The following is a 19362-nucleotide window of genomic DNA, read 5'->3' as shown; positions in this document are numbered from 1 at the left end:
ACAGCCGGTTCCGCTTTCTCAAGCCAGCTCCGATCAGCCAGAACCCTGTTACCATGGTTCCGAATAGGTAGATATCTTCAGCACGCAGACTCACCCGAGCCCAAACTTCTCGTTGAGAAATTGCATTTAGGGACCAGTTTTCAACAGGACAATGACCCCAAACACACCTCCAGGCTGTGTACTAGAAGAAGTATACTAGATGGCGGCGCGCACAGACGCAGCGGCTCTATGCTCTCCACTTGGGTGCCTTTCTTTTTTGTTTCTCCACTTTTTCTTCTTCTTTTGTTTTCCTTATTGTGAAGCCAAATTTTCCTACAACCATCTGGAATTATGCAAGATCGGATATAACAGCCAGATCCCCATTACCAGTGATTATCAGAGGGTGCACAACATCCCCCTGGAGATAGCGAGAACATCGGGTGCTCCGTGGATTGTTATCGGCTCTGCCAAGAAACGCAGGCGGCGGAAGGAACGCAAACAAAAGCGGGGATGCCTGTCGGGCCTGCTGGCCAGGCTAAAGAAGCAGCCTTTCAAACCACCGCTCCCGAGCATCTTTCTGACCAGCGCACGGTCGGTCGTCAACAAAATAGACGAACTGAACCTACTTCTCGCCGCACAGCCAATCGTCCGTGACTGCTGTGTCCTGGTCGTCACGGAGACATGGCTCACTCCGCGAGGCTCCTGCCTACGACAGCCGTAACGCTCCGACAATCCATCAAGCGGTGGTAGCTTAGCAAAGTCGTACTGAAACATCTGACAGATTTTCGAGCGCCGTGCACATAAAATCGTTTCGAGGTCAGTAAACACAACCAGAGTTCATACATAAGGCACACGGGGTTATAAGGGGCTCTGTCGACTTTCAGAAAAATCAAAGGATTGATTTTAAGTGCGCCGTATTTTCCAAACAACACGGTAATAACGACGGCCCGCTAGCATGCTCTACCAAAAATAGTGCTTTGTTGTGTATCTGACGGACGAAAGCTAAACCAGTTCCACACCACTGAAGCTGCAGCATTTTTACAAACCAGTTCTGGTTCATCAGTTTCATTTAGCGATCCACTTTCGCTCTTCTCATTCTGCGTCATCATCCAATTCCACCTGTGATCTTGTGTCACCATTGCTCTCTGAGCTTTGTGTTGCTTCTTCTGTCACCTGACAAATAGGACATACATGACAATAAGAATAAAATGTGGAGCTGCTTCAGTGTGTCTGTCACTTTGTGCAGATCTTGACTGATCAGTAATGTTTGTAGGCTGAGTGCATTTTTAAAACAAGTTGTGCAAACTGCACTACAAGATGGAATATTTGCAAAATCATAACTATGACCTATGAATACGTCAGTGCCATTAAGATGAAATTCTTGTGTCACCAACATTTTAACGTTAGGCATATAATTCTAACAGCCTCTGTAAACTAATATCCTGGCTGCTCGAGGCTGCTGTTTTCTCTGATAGCTTCACTTAGATTAGAATTAGAAACGCTGCTCTGAGACTGAGAGAACTAACAGTGCTGCATGTTGTGCTGTTTCCAAAACACGTTATTCATGGTTACATACAGTTTTAGACTGATGTGGGCCAAAGCCTAGCATAGCCTGCAACGTTATTGTGACGGACACATTTTATGTATTGCTGTCCCTCGTTCTCCCTGCTTGTAGACGTGTGTGTGTGTGTGTGTGTGTGTGTGTGTGTGGGGCCCTGGCAGGTGATTGGCCACACCTGCAGCTGATCAGGCCTGTCGGAGGAGCTATTTGAGAGTGTGGTGCAGCTCTCTCCGACGCTGGATCATTGCGTGGCTTCACGTCAGTCTCTCGACCAGTTCCTAGTTTGAGTCTGCTGCATTATTGTGTGTCTGACGGCTTCCTCTCTCTTATGTCCCCAGGAGTTACGGGGAGACGAGAGGACAGCGAGCACGGGGTGCTCATCACGGAGAAGCGGAGACAGGAGCACTAGCACTGGGAAGAGGACACGTCACGGGAGTCGGGAGAGCACGGGATTTATTGTCATGTCTGTCCATCGCTGTAAATAAACGCACTGCTTGTACATAGAGCACCGCGCCTGTGTCCTCCTTCCCTACACCCCCACGGTCTGCCAGCCAGACCGTGACATTATGAGTGAACTTGGCTTTAAGTGACTTACAGGTTTCTCTGAAAAATACTTTCTTATATCCAGGTTCTTCCTCTTTGCTGCCGTCCTCCTCTCCTCCTGGGAGCGCAGGCTTGCCGCTGCTAAAACTCAACGGAGCTCCCTGAAAGGTTCAGCCAATCACATTGGCCATATTTGTCACATGAGGTAGGACTCCAGTACAGGACGTAATTTAACTCTTTCGGCACCGCTGGGTGAATGAGACGTTGACAGATCTTTTTTTTTCTTCTTTCTATCAGGTTTGCTTTTCTTTACTCGAAGAGATCAAATTATTGGTGAGGACAATTCAATAATCGCTGGATATTGGTGGGGACATGTCCCCTCCGTCCATGCCAAATCGACGCCCTTGCCCGAATCGATTCAATCCATGATTCGATTCGATTCGATTTGGGGAAATTTTGCCTCAGACAGTCAGCAATATTATAATTTAGGTACCGAAAAAGAAGATTTATTCATAACACACGTGAAAAGACCCAGGAAAACCGAGTTAATGATAAAAACGATAACAAAATAACGCTGAAAAGCGATAAAAACCCTGAAAACCAGACATTTCACACCTGAGCCTCAACTCTCGCGGCCCGGTACCAAACGACTCACGGACCGGTACCAGTCCGAGGCCCGGGGGTTGGGGACCGCTGTTCTAGGTAGCTCTGTTTTGGAAGTTCAGTTCAAGCTAGAAATGTGCTTTGGAGTTTGTATGTGTTTTGTCTCTAGGGGCCACCACATATATTTCTATTTACATTCAGGTGACAGCAATCCATGGATGGTTTCGACATGCAAGAGGATATTTTCCCCGGTGCCCAGCGGGAGAAGACACTGCTTGCGATGTCGATGAGGTCCTGTGGCCAGACCCCAACAGACGGCGGGATCCATGAGCCCACGTATGCACAATTGTCATGATTTTTTGTGTGTACAGTATAGTGTTTTTTCTATTACTGTATTATGTTTGTGTTTTGCTTTATCTGAATTCATGGTGCTGCAGTGGACAATATTGAGTAGGCCTATTTGCTTTTTTTGGTTGTTTGTGTCTCCTGAAAATGTGCCTTCAGAATAAACAATGACAATGAAAGACTGCAGTGTTTTATATGAAGTAGACTAGTGTGTCCCCCTGATCTGATCTGCATGTGATGCAAGTATGTGTCATTTTGTCAACAGAGTTACATCTTGACAGAGGAATGTTAGGTTTTGACAGCAGAGTTTCAGTTTGGCACAGATGTGAATGGTATATTTTGATGTGTCGTGTTTACTTGTGTTTAGAGTTTTGGCACAATGAGCGACGTTTTGCAAAATGTGTTCAAGCAACGGGCAAAAACTGTAACATGTTTTTCACCAAAGATTTCAGCAATTATAAAAATTCAACTCAAGCTATTCAGCTATTAGCATTCACACTGCATTTTCTACAGGAAGTACATTTTATATACCAGTTTCAGTTCAAAGTGCATTAAAAATAATAAATAATTATTAAAAATAATACCATCAATATGTTACTGCACTACACTTACTGGACTTGTGGAAGTATTTTGAGAACCATAAGAGATTCTTACAAATGTTTGAAAGAAAAAAAATCTTTAACATAGCTGGAGACTCGTGTAGAAATATGAATGAGTTTATAAAGTTTCTGTCATGGTGTGCTGTGACAGGCAGGTAGTAGGACCCAAACACAGGACTCTTACGTGGAATGAAACTTGAATCGGCAGCTTTTATTGCTGGAAACTCAGGTGGACTCAAGAAACTACAAACTAAGAAACAAGAACTAGGAAAACAAATCAGGAACTATGAACAAGAATCAAGTAAAGAACACGGAGGAGAAAAAACACCCAGCCCACTGAAAACTAAAGAAACCCCCAAAAACATGAAGAACAATCATTAAGGAACATATTTACATATTTAGAGTTACTGCAACACCAACACTGGGTCACAGCTTCAGTGTCAGTCGGTGACTTTTGGTCTGCAACAGCAGCAGAACAGACTTCTCAGTCTTTTGAAGAAGCCCTTTTTCTTCTTCTTGCTCTGACGGTCTTCGGACTTCATGCTGGCTTCAGGTTCTGGAAAAGGTTCCTCAAAGGGAACATCAGGAACCGGCCCAATTTCAGAACAAGATCCGTTGATCATATGATCTTCACCTTCAACACAGGATTTGGACTCGCCATAGGGTTCCTCACAGGGAGCGTCGGGCTCTGCAACACTTTCTGACAGAGCTCCTTCGATCGTAAGGTCTCGAGTACTCAGACTGGATGCCCTTTCAGAAAGAAGTTCCTCACAGGGAACGTCGGGCTCTGCAACACTTTCTGACAGAGCTTCTTCGGCTGGTGGAACATTTGCCACTGAAAGGCCGTCAGAGGAGCGCTCACCATTTGTGCTCTTCACATCAGGACTTGAAGGGGGCTCAAAGATTTCACATATCCGGATCCTTGCTACATCAGCAATGGTCTTCAGCAACAGGGGTGCAAAGTTTGCAACTTGGATAGACAGAATTTCTTCAGGAAATTTCTGTCTAATCTCCGTCAGGATGCTGTCGACCAGATCGTCTCGGATAGAGCGGGTGAAGATGGCCTGTGTTTCCATCGCCGTGAGGCTCTTGGAGACACGATCTAAAGTGGCCTTGGTGACACTGGTGGAGAGGATACTTAGACTCTGGGAGGCCATGTTTAGGAGGGGACGAGGAGGAAGCTCCCAGAAGCCCTGGAGAACGCGGGGAACTACCTCGACCACTACCTCCTGCGCGGTGAGCAGTTTGCTGTTAGGCTGTTCCTGCTGCTTCTTTTTCAGGATTTCAACGTAATCCTTCACCGCGCTGAGGAATTTAGGTGCTCTGTAGAAAAACATGATAAGAGTTATCTGTTAAACATATTCAAAGCATCATTTAAATATTGAAACACTGTAGCTGGACTGTTAACCCTGTAACCACCTTTGTATCATACATGAGTTTCTGAGACCTCGATCTCATCAACATGATCAATACTTGCTATAATTTCTAAATGTTGTGGACAAAACTCTTTTTTAGTCTAAAGTTAACATTGTCGTTAACAAAAAGTTGCCAAAAACACCCAGTGTATCAAATGTGATACAAAAAATAAATACACAATAAAAGTAAATCATACACAACATGACATAGCAAAGAACTCATGTGTGGCTTTTGTTTAAAGGGTTGATAAACATCTCAGTTCCAAAGAATCTGAATTTTCTGGCTGTTTTTTGATGGGTTGGGTCTTACAGGGTTAATAACTGTATGTTACATGAGACTCACTGAAATTTAGGAGGTACGGCCTCTGGGAACTGAAGAAGCAACCTGGCTTCAAATTCAACGTCCCTCATTTTATTGCTGACGTTCACCGCCCACACCTGAAACAGAAAACACATTTACAGTGCGCTTATGTGTAAAGGTTATGTGCACGTAATGAAAAAAAAGTCTTGTGGGTTTTCTCGTCTTACCAGCCTTAGAAGAGGTTTGGCTTCCTCTTCGTCAAAATCCTCTAACTCAAACTCCCACAGCCTTCAAAAGAAAGCAAAGCAGAGGTTTTCTCTCAGCACTTACACGTCATCACAAACAGACTTTCAGGTGTGACAGTAACTCACTGCTCTCTGAGCGTCTCCCTGCTCTTCTTCACCAAAAGATCTCTCAGATCTTCAGCAGTGAGGTTCGGTGGAATTAGATCTTCCTGCTGAAGTCTGAGAAACTCCGTCATTATCGCAACCTAAAAGTAAAGGAGACATTTAATCACCACCACTCTCAGGTCCTCAGAAATGACCTGATATTTTCTGTCAGCTTTGGTTTGCATGAATCTGGGTCTAACCTGAGCCTTGTAGCCCGGAAGATACCAGCAGATCTTTACAGCTGTTTCATAAATCGGTGTGTTGAACAACACCTGTCAAAGAAATAGCAATTTAGTCATTGTTACTTAAAATGATTCTCAGTTTGTCAACTTTTAAAACGACATCAAATTCTTCAAATTACTGAAATGCAGTAAAAGCAAAAGCGTCACATACCCTGATAGGCTTATAGATTCCTTGACTCTTTTCCATTTAAACGTGTTCAAATCAAAGTCAGGAAGAAAAACGTCAACTGCTCTCCAACGATGGCGTACGGGGGATCTGGACCTGAAAATGCTCTCAGCTCGGTGGTCTCGCACAGATGAGCTCTTTTGACAGTCTGATGTTTATTTATGAATGCAGAATTTCTTGAGCAGTCACCATGGAAACTTGATGCAGCTTCATGTTGTTAAATTAAAAGTAAACACTGTGTATTTTGCACTACACTCCACTAAACTTATCATATAAGTAAATAAAGTGTGGGTTAGGTCCCTCCTGTGGAAAGAGCCACACAAACCGATGGATCAGAAAAGACAAAGTCAGCTACAGCATGCCTTTTCATATTATGTGCCTGCTTATCTCCATTTCTTTACAGTAGATGGGAACTTTTGCAGTAAAGCAATGGCTTACAAACAGTGGACTGTGGACTAATGCAGACATCTGAAGCCTGACAGCAGCTGGTATATACACAGCTTTGGACAAACTGGCCCTTTAAACAGCCCAGAGGAAGAAGAGACCTCTGCGTTATCAGTGCAGCCTAAAGCACAATAATAATAATACTATTAATATGATTTTTAGAGCAATAATGCCCCAAATAATGAAGTCATTAATTACACATCCGTCATGCTTCACAGGAGGTCAGGAGTGACCGATGAACGTGATGCTACATTAGAGTCTGTCCTATGAGTTCAGCAGGAGGAGGTGAACCCACAGCTGGGACCAGTTCTCTAGTGGGTCCAGTATCATACTTGTGTTCATCCTGGTCTGAACCTGGTCAGAAGAACTGACTTCACTTTTGAAAATTCAATACTTATAAAAGGTAACCCCAAACAGTCTACAACGGCTGTTTTCTGTCCACCGAAGCAAATTTGATTGACGAGGTTTTTGTACCTTCACTTCTCCAAAAAGCAAATAAAGAGATTAAACAAAGATTTACTGAACGACCGTCAGAATTCCCAGAGCTAACGTAGATCGCTTTATGCTCTTGAGTCAGGAGGGATAAGAAAAGTGACTGCAAACATTGTGGAACGATTCATAGCGTTTGATTGCTTGTGTGAATGTATTAAACAGGAAACCAGGAGCTGCAGAAACCCAGTAATGCTGAAGACGCATGCGTGTGCGTTTATTACAGGTTTTTCTGAATGCTTAAACCCTAACTGTGATTCTTACAGCACAATTCCTAAAACTATTGATACTTATAGCAAAACCACTCACTGAGTGTGCAAAACTAAAAGCACAAACACTGCTTTGCACTCAGTTTGCCATTTTGTAACACACACTTTGCAAACCTGTAGCTACAATCCACTGCACAGCACTCTTTTTGCAGAACTGTAAACACGACTCACTGCTTTGCACTCAATTTCCAAATGATCAACGCACTCCTAGCAAAACTATACACATTTATGGCCATTATTTACACTATTTTGTCAACTGTCTGGCACACTGCCACATGTGAAAGCTTTTTTAGATAATTAGTTCACTTTGCAATCAGCCTAAGCACTATGATACAGGTAAGCTCTGTGTGTGGAGTACAATGGAGGGAGCAGGAAGAGTGAGAGGAGGCCGAGGAAGAGGAAGAGGACGTGGAGGTGAAGAAGTAGGATGAAGAGGACGACAAGGACAAGGAGGAGCAAGAGGAGGACGAGGAGGGGGGAGAGGACGGGTAAGAAGAGTAAGAAATAGAATTGCTGATGACATCAGAGCTACAATAGTGGACCATGTCATCAACCGTGGAGTGACCCTGAGGGAAGCTGGCCAACGTTTTTTTGGTTTTTCTCAAACTTAAGTAACTGAAACCTTTCATTGAACTACAGCAGAAACAGATTGGAAATGCCAAGTTATTCTAACACTAGTGGACTTGTTAAACAAAACATTTGTTTCACTTCTTTCTCAACATGCAGCACCATTAAGAACAGTGGACCAGCATAGTTGGTCTGCATGAGCACACTTACTGCAACAGTTGTACATGCTGAAACTGGTTGCTGGCAGCTGATGTGAAGAAATGTCTGGACACATCAAAAGTTTTCTTTTTCATTTTTTTCCTCCCTTGGATAACATACACATGGCAAATAAAAACATGTAACTAGGGTGACGTGAAGTGTGTATCATCAGGTTTAACTAAAATATAATGAGGCTGTCCATCTGTGAAGTAATTGTTCCTTCAAAAACCACTGTGACAACAGATTTTATTTCATTCATTTGATGGTTTTCTATTCTGTATACTGGAACTTTTTAATAGCCCCCCTGTCCACACATCCTTGACATGAGACTTTCTGCAGAGTTGCACATGATGAATGCACACAAAACTTAAAGTGTTGCTGTCATATTTTTTTGGATGTGGTTTGTTGTCATAATCAAGAACGTGTCTTATTTTTTATTTGTGTTGTTGCTGATCGGCCATTGGACTGCTGAGCCTGCAGTGAACAGCCAGTCACTGACTCTTGATGCTAGAGCAAGGACAACTGAGCTCTCTCTCTCTCTCTCTCTCTCTCTCTCTCTCTCTCTCTCTCTCTCTCTCTTTTAAATAAATAATACGTTCGAGCTGTTTATGTTTTTGACTTGTTATGGACTATGACTGGCAATGGGAGGGCTGGCGGACTCATATTATGGAGGTGGAGGGTAGACACATTTTGTGTGCAAGAGACCACATACTACAGTGGTGATTGACACAGACTTCAATGGACATTTAGGTGAAGGGAACAGAGGTTATGAGGTGTTGGGTAGGTGTGGTGTTTAGGAGAGAAATCTAGAAAGACAGATGTGGGGCAGATTTTCCAAGTGGAAATGGCCGTGGTGCACACATACTTCAAGAACAGGGAGGAACTTGTAGAAATATATGAAAGTGGAGGAAGCTGCACACAGGGCAACTAAATATTATGCAGAAGGTGAAATCAAAAAGACAGGAGACAAGGAGGTGTCAGGGAGAATGCAGCTATGCAGCATCAAATGGTAGTTTGAAGGATGAGTTTGGACATCAAGAAGAGGAAGTGAGTGAAGGCAGAGACATGCAGGAGTATAAACAGGCTCTGGGTAGTAGGGAAGACTTACCAGATGGCTGGGATAGTACAGCTTTATTGAGATAAACTGCCAAGAAGGGGTTTGACGTCTTCTCTGCACAGAAGAAAGGGAAAAAAGAAAAGTGATTTTGAAAGTATTTGAAGGAAGAGATTTACAAAGAAAAAGAAGTGTAGTTAGCGAAATGAAGAAAATAGACCAAGAAACTGGGAGGCTAGGCATGTAGCAGAAAGAGGTGACAAAGGAAAAGGCTCAGTGCCACGTATGTGAAGCTGGACCCCAAGGAAATGAGGGAATGAGACTTGCTAGGCAGAGAGTGAGTTTGAATGGATGTTCAAACCCAAAAAAAAAAAGATATATTCACATAACATAGATTGAAAGAAGCTGCAGGTGGCACAGCAGCTTTAATGTCTTCCAGACAGGAAGTTTTGGAAAGAAATATCATCATTTCCCAGATTTTACTATCTTAGTGTTCTGTAACAAAATCACTGTTGTGCGCATGGTGTTAGAGATGATGATGATTACAAACAAACTTAATGTGCTAGTCGTGCTTTTCTTGAGGGATTTGTCCTTCGACCAGTTTTCATGTCATTGGAATCATTTGTATTCACTGATTCTGGCACTTATTTCATCAAACCAAACTCCAAGTAAATACTTTCGGCTCTTTGGTTTTGTCAAACGAACTAATGTAAAGAATGCCTGGCTGTGCACTACACCACGCAGTGGGAATTTGTCTTCTCCAGTTAAATTCAGGATTAACTTGCTTTATAACACAGACCTCAAAAGTAACCGTTATAACCCCAAACACAAGAAAATGTGATCTACAGCACAGTGAGAACTGGCAACGCTTATCTGGAGGGGTCAGAGTGAATGAACTGGACACCTGTAGAAGCAGGATTTGATTTCCACTGATTTCCTTTCCGATCTGATACCAAGTAAAATTCAGGGTGGTATCGACGATACTGATCTGATACCGATACTCTGAACAAAAACTTATTTTTTTTTACTCTATCTTTTATTTTATCTCAAATTATAGCGTCGTAATGATCACAGGACATCAGATTACTTGTTCTTATCACTTAATGATGCAGAATTATCATATAGAAATGAAAAACCTGAAGTTGTGGCTATTTGTTGCCTGCCTGCAGCATTAAAGGACTCCGTGAGAGACGTCTGTCTCGCCCTGGCAGCACCTCTCCCTCTCCTCCTCTTCAGTTCGCCTCAACATACGCTCGTCATATTCTGTGATGTGATTCACTCTGAGGTGTTTGACCAGGTCAGCGGTGTTACCACAACACCTCACATTCTTGCCACATGTATGGCAAACCACGTCTCAGCTGTTCGTGGAGGTAAAATACGTCTGCACATGACTCTGTTTACGCTCAGCCATTGTTGTGAGTGTGCACGCCAAGGGGCCGGACACAATGACGGGTATCGGAGGAATCGATATTTCAGTATTGATCCGCACATCACTAGTTGAGATACGTTTTAAACTGGTCCAAAAAACAAATGCATATTTTCCCGAACCACTGTTCCTTGACTAAGGTGGATAACGTGATGAGGTCAAGGAAGGGTGTGACGGAGATTTGATTGGAAAACTTTGTCGTCCGTTAAAGTTTCACGTTGGCTTTTTCATCTTGAAAGCCCTCTCTGCTCGTGTCCAACCCGGGTGAACAATCACAGATGTGAGAAATGTAAACAAACCGTCCACAGAACGCTGATCAGGTTATTTTAAGCGCAAGAAAACAAAAACGTTGCGCTCACCATCGGCGTCACGGACGAGGCCTGGGGGTCCGGGCCCGTCCACAAAGGTCATTGTAACACAAATCATACGATTGCTAATGAAAATGCTATAAAGCTACATCGCAGATAAGTCTCTGGAGTAACAATCAAGGCCATGTTAGTTATTTGATGAATAGTATCTGTGCCACTCATGGCGCATGACTGAGGAGGACGTTGACCTCTGCAAGTCAGGAAAGTCTGCTACTCATTGTATAAATATGAGATTTTTTTCAAAAACCAGCCATCATCTCGGGAGGCTGACTCCAAAGTACCATCTCACTTCAAACTTGCAAAACAAGTCGAGTCGATGCGAGCGCACTGCTTGTTTCTAGTTAGTCTTTAAGGATGACAGCATTAGTCTGCTCCTTTGTATGAAATAAAGTGAGTCGAGTCCATGTGGTCTGGCACCCACCCACATTTCTCTGCTAGTGATCCATGAGGACTCCACCTTGTTGCCAGTTCTCTTGTGTGGAAGCTTCAGGAAATGACAGCTTCACTCTGACGTGTGTGAGCTGTGTGAGGTCTGTGGTTAGAAGTTTACAGTGTTTGCTCTTTGTGTCGTCTGTAATATGCTCTATGGCTTTAAAAAAATGGCCACATGTTTCTGTAGCTGAATTTGTCCATCTCTGACCTTCTGAGGCTGTATTTTCAAACAGGGACGTTCTGACTTTTCTTCACCTTGTACTTCATTCTGCAAATGTTTTATACTCTATTAGAGTTATTACATTATTCTGTTATGCTATAAAATCAACCCCCATATAAGATCGTACTTAAGAAATACATTTAAAAACCTTCCTGTGCAAATAACCCAAGTTATCTAGAAGAAATAAAAACTGCACCGCAAACCAAACTCAGGTGTTCGACCTGTTGAGCTCGGGAAACTAACTGGTGTTTCATTTTAGTGAGTGCTTTGTTAGATTCCTTCATTTGAACCAAATGAAGTTGATTAAAGTTGATGCATTGATGTGTTTGAAGTGTTTTGTTAGTTGCGATGGATCTCCTGCTGTCTTTTTTCCTCATTATTAAAAGAGGATTTCTTTGAATTTCAAACATCCATTTCCTGTTTATCTGGTCCCGGGTCACAGGTGCAGCAGTCTAAGCAGAGAATCCCAGACCTCCCTAAACAACCACTTCCTCCAGCATATCCAGGACAATACTGAGGCATTCCCAGGCCTGCTGAGAGATATAACCTCTCTAGTGTGTCCTGGGTCTGCCCTGGAGACTCCTCCTCATGGGACAGGCCCCAAACACCTCACCCAGGATATTTTTAATGAAAAAATCACAAATAAGTCGTCAGGTCTGATGGTCACATTTGTGAGATTCAACCACCATAAAGCAGAGATCACACAGGACACACTGTGTAACCCTCAGCTCAGGTGTGTTCAGGACATTTGCTTGGAAGAAGCCGTCTGTGGATAAATCCTGCTCTCCACCTCAGCTGTCAGGTTTATCCAGAGAACGGCCGTCCTGACTTCCAGCAGCCCCACAGTCCTCGTTTCTAATAAACTGGCATCACTGAAATGAACTGTCTGCCTCGCTGTTCAATAATCTGCTCTTTGCCAATTTCCCAGCAGAACCTTCCACTCATATCAGCATTTTTCTGTGATTCTCACATGAACTAAACATAAAAAGCTGAAGCCAACCTCAGAGTTCCCCGTAGTGAGGAAGAGTTTCCTCTGAGCCACAGCTGAGTTTGATGCGTCCACAAAGGAAGACTGACGGGAGGACAGACTCTGGGAGAAAGGCAGATATTAAAAGATATGAATACAAAGTACGGTGCAACAAACAGGACAGCAGATTATGAAGAGCGGTTAGACCTTCATGTGTCAGTCATTGAAATGTGATCAAAGTTACCTGTTTGACATCCTGATAGAAGAAAATCAGCTTCTTGGATCCGTTTGCAGCAAAGAATTCATGGATCAGACTGAACTGGAAGAATCAGACATTAATGACTCAAAGGTTCAACTCTGAGGAAGGATCACGTCTCTGAACTTACTCTGTCATCAGAGACGATGGCGTCTTCCACCGCCGCCTCCTCCAGGCTGCCGGCGTCGGCCAGCCTGCTCATCAGGTATTTATGTCGGGCATCCAGAGCTGCCCGCCGTTCCTCCTTCACGGCTCTCGCCTGTTTGGCTACTTCTCTCCTCGCCTCATTGGACAGCAGCATCGTCCTTTTACCAGACACCTGGAGAAACATCAGCTCAGTCTACAGACGCAGAGACCAGTGAGAGCTTGGCCCAAACATCTGCAGGTTTCTGAGGACCACGTTTGACCCTGACTGGAGGCATCGATTCTGAGTGTGACTGCCTAAACTGAGCTACTGTCCCCCCTCCACTGAGACGTTGTCCTGTGATGTGTCATGGGGGGAAGTGTTCCTCACGGTTGGACTCGTGACAAGTTCAGTCAGTTTATTCAAACTTTAAAAAGACGCATTTTCAGTCTCTGGATTTCAGCAGAAACAAATGTGAACACAGCACTTTTTGATTGAGTATAAAAGGATGAAAGAGTCAGTGATTAGTAACATTGTTGCTGACTGATGCTGTTGTAGAGCTGTCTTTGGATCCTCACCTTCCTGGAAGCCTTCCCTGGATTGCTCATATATCATTAACTTGTTTGTGTTCAGTAGAATCAGGTGTTGTGGATGCAGGTCGTAGCTGTGTGAGGCCTGTACAGTCAGCGCTGTGTGAGCGCTGTGTAACGTTAGCTTAGACTTCTTTCTGTTGTTATCATCCTTCAGGTTAATGTTGTTTTCATTATGCATCACAGGAAGTGTGGGTGGCTGTTAGCCTCACAGCTCATGGAGAGTTGCTGCTGCTCTGCCTCCTTTTTGATGTTTCTGCTCTTTGTGGCTTTGTGTTACTTTGTGTCGTGTCTGAAACAAAGTGAGTCCATGTTACTAACTGTAGTCGGCTCTCTGTCTCGTGCACAGCTGACTGTTGTCTGAATGAAAGTGTTTTTGTACTTTGTGTAATCTGTTGGGTCTTTGAGCCCTTTTTAAACAGCATATGAGCCATATGTATGTGTGTATATGAAAGGTTGTTTGTAATACATCAAATTGTTGCTTATTCTAGAGCTGCTGCTGTGCCTGATTGGTCTACTCGCTCGAAACTGAAGGTTGACTTGATTCTTTTGGTTTTTTACATTTTGTCAATAAACCAACTTCTTTATGATTTGAACGGCGTCTCTGACGTGTCACAGGCCTGTCAGCTTTCTTGGTGATTGGTGTAGTTTTGAGCTTCATGCTCTGGCTGTTGTTGGGTTTTCCTCTTTCATATTAAAGCTTTTGTCCTACATTTGGCTCTAAAGTCTAATTCTAATCCCAGCACTGTGTCTGGGTGTGTGATGCTTGTTTTCCTGCTCTTTCTCATGAAACAGTCACAACATTCTCAGTCCAACTTTCACTCTTTGCTGCGTTTGCTGCAGCTGCAGTGAACATGGTGCCGTTTGCCTTTAAGAAAGTTGTGCACAAAGGCTTTTTCTCTAGCAGACAGCTGTGTGGCTAAAAGTCAGATCATTTTTTACCACCTCAGTCACACTGGACTGAAACAAGAGTGAAACTAGGAAGAATCAGAGTTTGTCCAGTGACTGCACTGATTTGCTTCATATTCACAAACTGATTCTAAGTAGTTGCATCAGCTAATCACCCGGACACTGAGCGTCCAACACGCTCCCTGAAGGGAAACGATTACATCCTCCAAACAATCACAATCTGTCTCTGAACGACTGGAATTATTCTCTGATTTGTGAATAACTGGAATTTATCAATGCAGACACGTTGCCAACATGATGAAGTCAGTCTGAGTCGCATCTCTTTGGCTAACTTAACTCAAGTGGTTGCCGACTATTCTGGTTCTATTCCCATATAACAGCAGGGTTGCTGAGCACCTCTGTCACTCTGCACTTATGTTCCCAGTTCTCTTTTGTGGAGGAATTTTCCAGGAATTCCTGGGACCAGCTTTCCATGAGAGACCCGATCAGGAGCGACTGTCCTGGACACTCCCAGCATCACAGGGACTCACAAACCCGTCTACCACAGTGAGAAGACTGATGGTCACAGGCCCACATGTAGCTTTAGATCACACGTGTGCACTTCCTGTGGTCACTGCTGTAACTCTAGACTCACCGAGGGGCCAGTGGTTGGTGAGGCAGCAGCAGCTGAAGTCATGTGACTAATGGCTCTCAGCTTCTGTCCTCCTATTCGCCGGTGTCCTTCACCTGTCACACCTGGTCAAGAAAGAGTGAGAATGTTCAGAGCTTTAATGGAAAAGAATATTATTACATATAAAAGGCCTCTAACAAGTATTGTAGTGTTAATCAGGATGAAGTCCATCATGAACACTTCAGAGTGCTTCAGACAGATCAGGAAGGAGGTCCTGTTCTCCTTCTCCCTCCTGGATTTCTGGATCCAGGGAAGGATCAAAGTCTCTCAGCCCAGCATCAGAGCTTCTGGCTGGGGGAGGACTGGAAGTTTCAGCTGGAGGCTGAGAGCCTGGATCTGCCATCTGAGTCACAATTCAAATATTCTCAGTAATCTCAAAAAGCAACAGAAAGGTGCCATTTTCATGAGCAGTGGGTTATCCAGCAGTTTGATTCATGTCAGCAGCATTTAGTTTGTAACTGCTGACTCACCTCTGGCTGTGTCCTGCTCTCAGGGTCACAGTGGACACTGTACCTTTGACCGAAGCTGCAAAGACAGTCAGCAGGGGTCTGGATGCATTCAGCACCACGTCCTTGTTGGGCAGACACCTTCAGTGACAGGACAGACAGTCCAAAGTAAGGAGACGTGGGACACAGTGAAGACACAGAAACAGAAACCAGAACTATAATCACAAAACAAACTCAGAAACATAAAGAGTGAATCAGCTGATTCAGTGTTTGTGACAAAAACATGGATCCTGGTTAATAACTTTTATTTGTTTGTTTCTGTATTATTTTGTGTATCGTTCTTATGAGCTGTTGTTTTTTCAGTGAAATATTATTTCATTGTTTTAAGCTTTTTGTTGACTTTGAAGTGCTTAAGTTGATATTTTTGAACATTTAATTTGTTCGATTATTGTCGAGTCGATAAAACTGTCAAACGCACAGCTGCTTCCAGCACGGCCGGAGGAGAGGTGGCCGAGCAGACGCACAACACACACAGCTCACAGGTTTGCATTTCTAGATGTTGCAGATGTTGCAGAAATTGACAGTAAAGAACTCAGAGATCCAGGGCTGTCTCCTGCCCCTTATTTATACACCACAACACAACGACAGGCGTAACTCACACAAACGGGTAACATGAGGCTCAGATGCTTTGGACGTGTTCACATATACTGGACACAGAATGATGAAGATGGAGCTGCAGGAAGGAGGAAAAGAGGAAAAACACAGAAAAGATTCACAGATGTGGTGAAAAAGGACACGACAGCTTCTGTTTGTTAGTTTGGTTTTTCTTTATTTGGTAAAGATTCAGAAATAAAGAGAAGATCACATGTTTGAATATTATATTAACGTTCTGTAATTACAACAAGTTGTAAAATCTTTCCAGAGTGAGACAGAGACTGTGCAGAGACTGTAGAAGGACAGAGCAGCAGCAGAGCAGTCCAGATACACTGATGATCCTCTGTCAGATCCAGAGGGACACACAGGGCTGATGCTGGACTCTACATTGTGTCTGACAGTGGAGCTGTTCTCAGAGCAGTTCACTCTGCAGCACTGACAGTCATCTGCACTTCATTCCTCTGTCAGTCACTGCTGGATGAAGCTCTCCTCTCCACCTCCCAGTAACATGGCCCAGTCAGAGCGTCTCTACACACAAGCTGCTGCTGCTTCAACCTCTCTGGATCATCAGGACACAGCTGCTCCTCTCTCAGCACACACACCGTCCTGTTTACCATCATCACCTCCACCTGCAGAGAGAAGGAGGAAGAGCAGAGGGGATAAACGAGTGTTTCCAGAGACTCTTCATCAGCTGTCAGTCAGTGATGCAGCACATCCAGTATAAAGAGCAGCAGGGACGTCAGTGCTGGGACTGTACTAGGACTCATTGTTGCTTCACTTTTTCTAATCTTTGGATTTTTATTGAAGTTGCTGAAAATGTTTTTCCCTCCTAGTTTGAGTTTGGACTTTCATTCATTAGAAGAACCTTGGTGTGTCCACTCTGAGCTCTGTAGGAACCCCAACAACAAGCCCAACAATCCAGATGGACGGTTCCAGCTGTTAACTGGAGGAATTCCATCCAAACATCTGCTCTCACTAAATTCTTCCTCACCTACAGACTGTGTTCTTCACTGCTTTAAACTTGGAAATCAATGCAGTCATTGGTCTGCGTGCTGCTTTGTTCAGAGAGCTGATTGGCTGTTGACAGTGTTTGATCAGAGCGTGTCAGCCGTTACTATGGTGACCATAAAGGTGAGAAACAGGAAGTGTTTGTGTCCAATCCTGAAGCCTGTCACCGTTCTCCTCTCACAGCTTCACTGAGAAGCTGCAGCTTTACAGGAAACACTGGATCTTTGTTTCATACTGACTGTGTTTAGTACAATACTGCTGACAGCACCACCCACTCACTCCATCACTCTACTTACTCCAGAGTCTCCAGTCTGTAGTCTGGACTCTGCTGAAGATCAGACAGCTGCTTCACATCTGGATCCTTCACGTTGTTTCCCCACAGCTCCAGCTGTCTCAGATGGGAGGGGTTGGACTTCAGTGCTGCTGCCAGATAATCACAGCTGATCTTTGACAAACCACAGCCCCACAATCTGTATAAAGAATGAAAGATGTAAAGTTATTAGACAAAGTGCTTGAAATCATTCAGTGTTTCATCATCTGTTCAGAGCTGAAGAAGGTTCAGAATGTAGAAGTTTAGAAAATGGAAACTCCAAACAGCTGAAGCCAACAGGAAGCAGCTTCAAACAGGAAACTGTGCAGAGTTTCAGACTATATGTCCTGATGCAGCCAGTTGGATTTTGGAGATTTGAATCTCTGTTCTGTGACTAAGTCCTTGAATCATTTCTTCCAGTTGGTCCAACAAGACAGACTAAGTATTGGACATGTGTTGTGGCTCCATCAGGGGAGCTTCTAAATGTGATGTGATGGCCCCTCTGGGTCTGTCAGGTCACAGCACTGAAGAGAGCTCAAACTGGGCACACAGCTGTTCCAGTCTGGACCAAAGACTCTATACTGGGACTGAGGGACTGCTTTGACTGCACCCACTGGGACTTTTTAAAGGCTCATGTTCTCACTTAGATCATCGATTTCTACTGACATTTCTTTCTGGGAAAAATGGGGATTACTTTGGAAACAGGAAGTATTTTCCCCAATAAGCAGCCCTGGATTAGTAAATCACTCCAACATGTTCTCAGGCAGAAGAAGCTGTCTTGTTATGAGGGAGAGAAGAAAAAGATTGAGGCACAGAAACCTGTTGAAAGAGAGATAAAGCAGCTAAAATCAGGTGTAAAAGTAAAGCAGAGGATGAGCTGAATAAAGGACACTCAAGGCTGGCTTGGAAAGGAATGAAGTCCATGGTGGGGATGCAGAACAAGGAGCAAAGATGAATGTGATGCTGAATCAGCAGAAGACTTGGACTCATTTGATTCCAGCTTTGATATCATTGATTTCAATGAAGAGCTTTGTGATTGTAACAAAGGGCTGGTAGCTCTGAGAGTCCCACTGATGAGGTGTTTGTGTGGAAATCTCTTAGTGGGACCAAAGAGAGAAAAAGCCCTGGTCCTGATGCTGTGGGAGGGAAATGATTGAAGTGTGCTGTGAGGAACTGACTGGGAGATTTTCACACATTTTCCAGTCCTCCTTGGAACAACAGGAAGTTCCCAGCATATGGAAACAAAGGTTAAGTGTCCTATGGCACTCAGTGATGATGGTGCTGTGGCCCCACCACCTCCACCTCTTTGTAAAGGAACTAACTGTAATCTGAAGCTTCAAATGGAACTAAGACTTCCTCCACTAGGTGGCAGTGTCTGATGAGAAAGTGTTAGTGGAGCTGGCCTGGAGTCAGAAACAGGAAGATGCAGGATTTGGGCTGAAATGGGCAAAAGTGGTTAGCACTAGTGCCTTAGAGCAAGAAGGTTGTAGGTTGAAGCTTGTTGGTCAGCTGGGCCTTTCTGTGGAGGTTGGATGTTCTCCCACAGTCCAATGAAATGCTGCTTAGGTTCATTGGTGCTTCTACATTGGCTGTAGGTGTGGATGTGAGGGAGTGCTTCTCTGTCGCTCTCTGTTGGCCCTGTGATGGACTGCTCACCTGTGCAGGTGGACCACGCCTCTTGCCCTATGACAGCTAGGGCACAGGCTGCAGCCCTGTGAGCCTAAGCAGAATAAACAGTTAGCAAAAATGATCCATAGATGGCCTGAAATCCCCCAGTTAGCAGTTTGGTAGATAGCTATGACATGCTAATCCCATCCA

At 44.0% G+C, this 19362-nt stretch overlaps 3 protein-coding genes across 3 annotated transcripts in view; all 3 read right to left on the bottom strand.

Annotated features, from left to right (window-relative positions):
- The window catches only part of LOC147302870 (protein NLRC3-like), a 267565-nt gene that overhangs the window by 161219 nt on the left and 86984 nt on the right, over positions 1-19362 (bottom strand). The window lies entirely within an intron of this gene.
- Positions 3623-6697, bottom strand: LOC147302875 (uncharacterized). The gene is made up of 6 exons (XM_086282780.1): positions 6129-6697; positions 5936-6007; positions 5718-5836; positions 5574-5634; positions 5389-5483; positions 3623-4953 (listed from the first exon to the last, which is right to left on the bottom strand). Exons 1-6 carry the CDS (start codon positions 6162-6164, stop codon positions 4071-4073), a joined length of 1266 nt encoding a protein of 421 aa, XP_086138906.1. The 5' UTR covers positions 6165-6697; the 3' UTR covers positions 3623-4070.
- LOC147302874 (dynein axonemal heavy chain 5-like) lies at positions 12557-13164 on the bottom strand. The gene is made up of 3 exons (XM_086281601.1): positions 12964-13164; positions 12822-12896; positions 12557-12700 (listed from the first exon to the last, which is right to left on the bottom strand). Exons 1-3 carry the CDS (start codon positions 13162-13164, stop codon positions 12557-12559), a joined length of 420 nt encoding a protein of 139 aa, XP_086137727.1.

The sequence above is a fragment of the Aulonocara sp. 'chitande type north' Nkhata Bay genome, linkage group LG23 (assembly GCF_057382095.1).
Source record: "Aulonocara sp. 'chitande type north' Nkhata Bay isolate Kocher_YH1m ecotype deep benthic linkage group LG23, A_spYH_male_GT1.1, whole genome shotgun sequence".
Taxonomy (NCBI): domain Eukaryota; kingdom Metazoa; phylum Chordata; class Actinopteri; order Cichliformes; family Cichlidae; genus Aulonocara; species Aulonocara sp. 'chitande type north' Nkhata Bay.
Note: the sequence above shows the minus strand (reverse complement) of the source record. Positions and strands in the feature narration are given on the sequence as shown.